At 60.1% G+C, this 1,282-nt stretch overlaps 1 protein-coding gene across 1 annotated transcript in view; it reads right to left on the bottom strand.

Annotated features, from left to right (window-relative positions):
* Positions 1–1,277, bottom strand: part of LHX9 (LIM homeobox 9) — a gene marked incomplete at its 5' end in the record, with an annotated part of 13,838 nt that extends 12,561 nt beyond the window's left edge. Inside the window, one exon of the mRNA XM_005885004.1 lies at positions 1,120–1,277. Within this exon, the coding sequence (XP_005885066.1) occupies positions 1,120–1,277 (158 nt within the window). The remainder of the gene's footprint in view (positions 1–1,119) is intronic.
* Between the last annotated feature and the right edge of the window lie 5 nt (positions 1,278–1,282).

Here is a 1,282-nt window from a genome sequence, read left to right as displayed (position 1 = left end):
ATCCATGATGGGAGAGAGCCACCGACCCTCAGCTTTTTTCTCTGTAACATGGAGATTTTTAAAATATATTTTTATTGACTTCAGACAGGAAGGGAGAGGGGAGAGAGAGGGAGAGGGGGAGAGAGAGGAAGAGAGAGAGAGAGAGAGGAACATCCATGATGGGAGAGAGCCACCGACCCTCAGCTCCCTACTCTGTAACATGGAGATTTTTAAAAATATTTTTATTCATTTCAGAGGGGAAAGGGAGAGGGAGAAAGAGATAGAAACATCCATGAGGGAGAATCACGGACCGGCTGCCTCCTGCGCGCTCTGCACTGGGGATGGAGCCTGCAACCCCGGCCTGCGCCCTGACCTGGGGATTAACCGTGACCTCCTTGGGTTGATGCTCAACCCCTGAGCCAGTTGGGCCAAGATTTTGTGTGTTGTTTTTTTTTTTAAAGAAAATAAAACAGCAGGCTCTGCACTCGCTGACTCGCCACGAACGGGAAAGCTATGCAATCGCAACGCAAGTGAAAACGGTTCCCGGGCTCCACAGCGGATTCTGTTCTAACCGCATCTCTCCGGGATCCCTGCGCGCACACACCCTCCCCTTCCCGGTCCCCGGCGCGTCGGTGGGAGGAATAACTGCACGCGCCCCGGGGAAGCTTGGAGTCCCCCCCTCCCAAGCAGGGGCGCAACTGAGAACCGGGGCGCCTGGCTTCGGGCTGGGAAGTCCTGCCTTCCCAGGTCGTTTACAAGGTCCCCGCCGCCCTCGCCCAAGCGCAGCGCCCGGGACTAAAGCGCGCGGACCTTGCCCGGTTCGTAGTAAACGGAAAAAACCCGCTTTCGTCTGGGAGGACTGCGACGCGTTCATTTACTCCACCCGGACTTCGCGGCGGGGTTCCCTCCACGCGCTGCGAGGGCCCGGGGAGCGCGGGGGTCACGGGGACGCTGGACATCCCAGGGGGGGTCCCCCCCACCCACGCCACACCCATTCTCACGGTCCGTCTTAAGGCTGCGGATTGAAGGTGTCAGCAGTGGACTTTCCTGGTCTGGTCCCCTAACCGTTCCCCGACGGGGCGAAAGGTGGGGGGAGCCGAGGAAATGGGGGCTCCGGGCCGGGCGCAGGGGGGCGCGCACCTGTAGTAGTCCTCCTTGCAGTAAATGCTGCCGTCCTTGGCGAAGCAGGTGAGCTCGGACTCCAGGGCCAGCTTGCACTCGCAGCACTTGAGGCAGCGCAGGTGCCACTGCTTGTCCACCGCCAGCAGGTAGTACCTGTCCGCGATCTTGCCCCCGCAGCCGG

Source organism: Myotis brandtii, unplaced genomic scaffold (genome assembly GCF_000412655.1).
Source record: "Myotis brandtii unplaced genomic scaffold, ASM41265v1 scaffold888, whole genome shotgun sequence".
NCBI lineage: Eukaryota > Metazoa > Chordata > Mammalia > Chiroptera > Vespertilionidae > Myotis > Myotis brandtii.
Note: the sequence above shows the minus strand (reverse complement) of the source record. Positions and strands in the feature narration are given on the sequence as shown.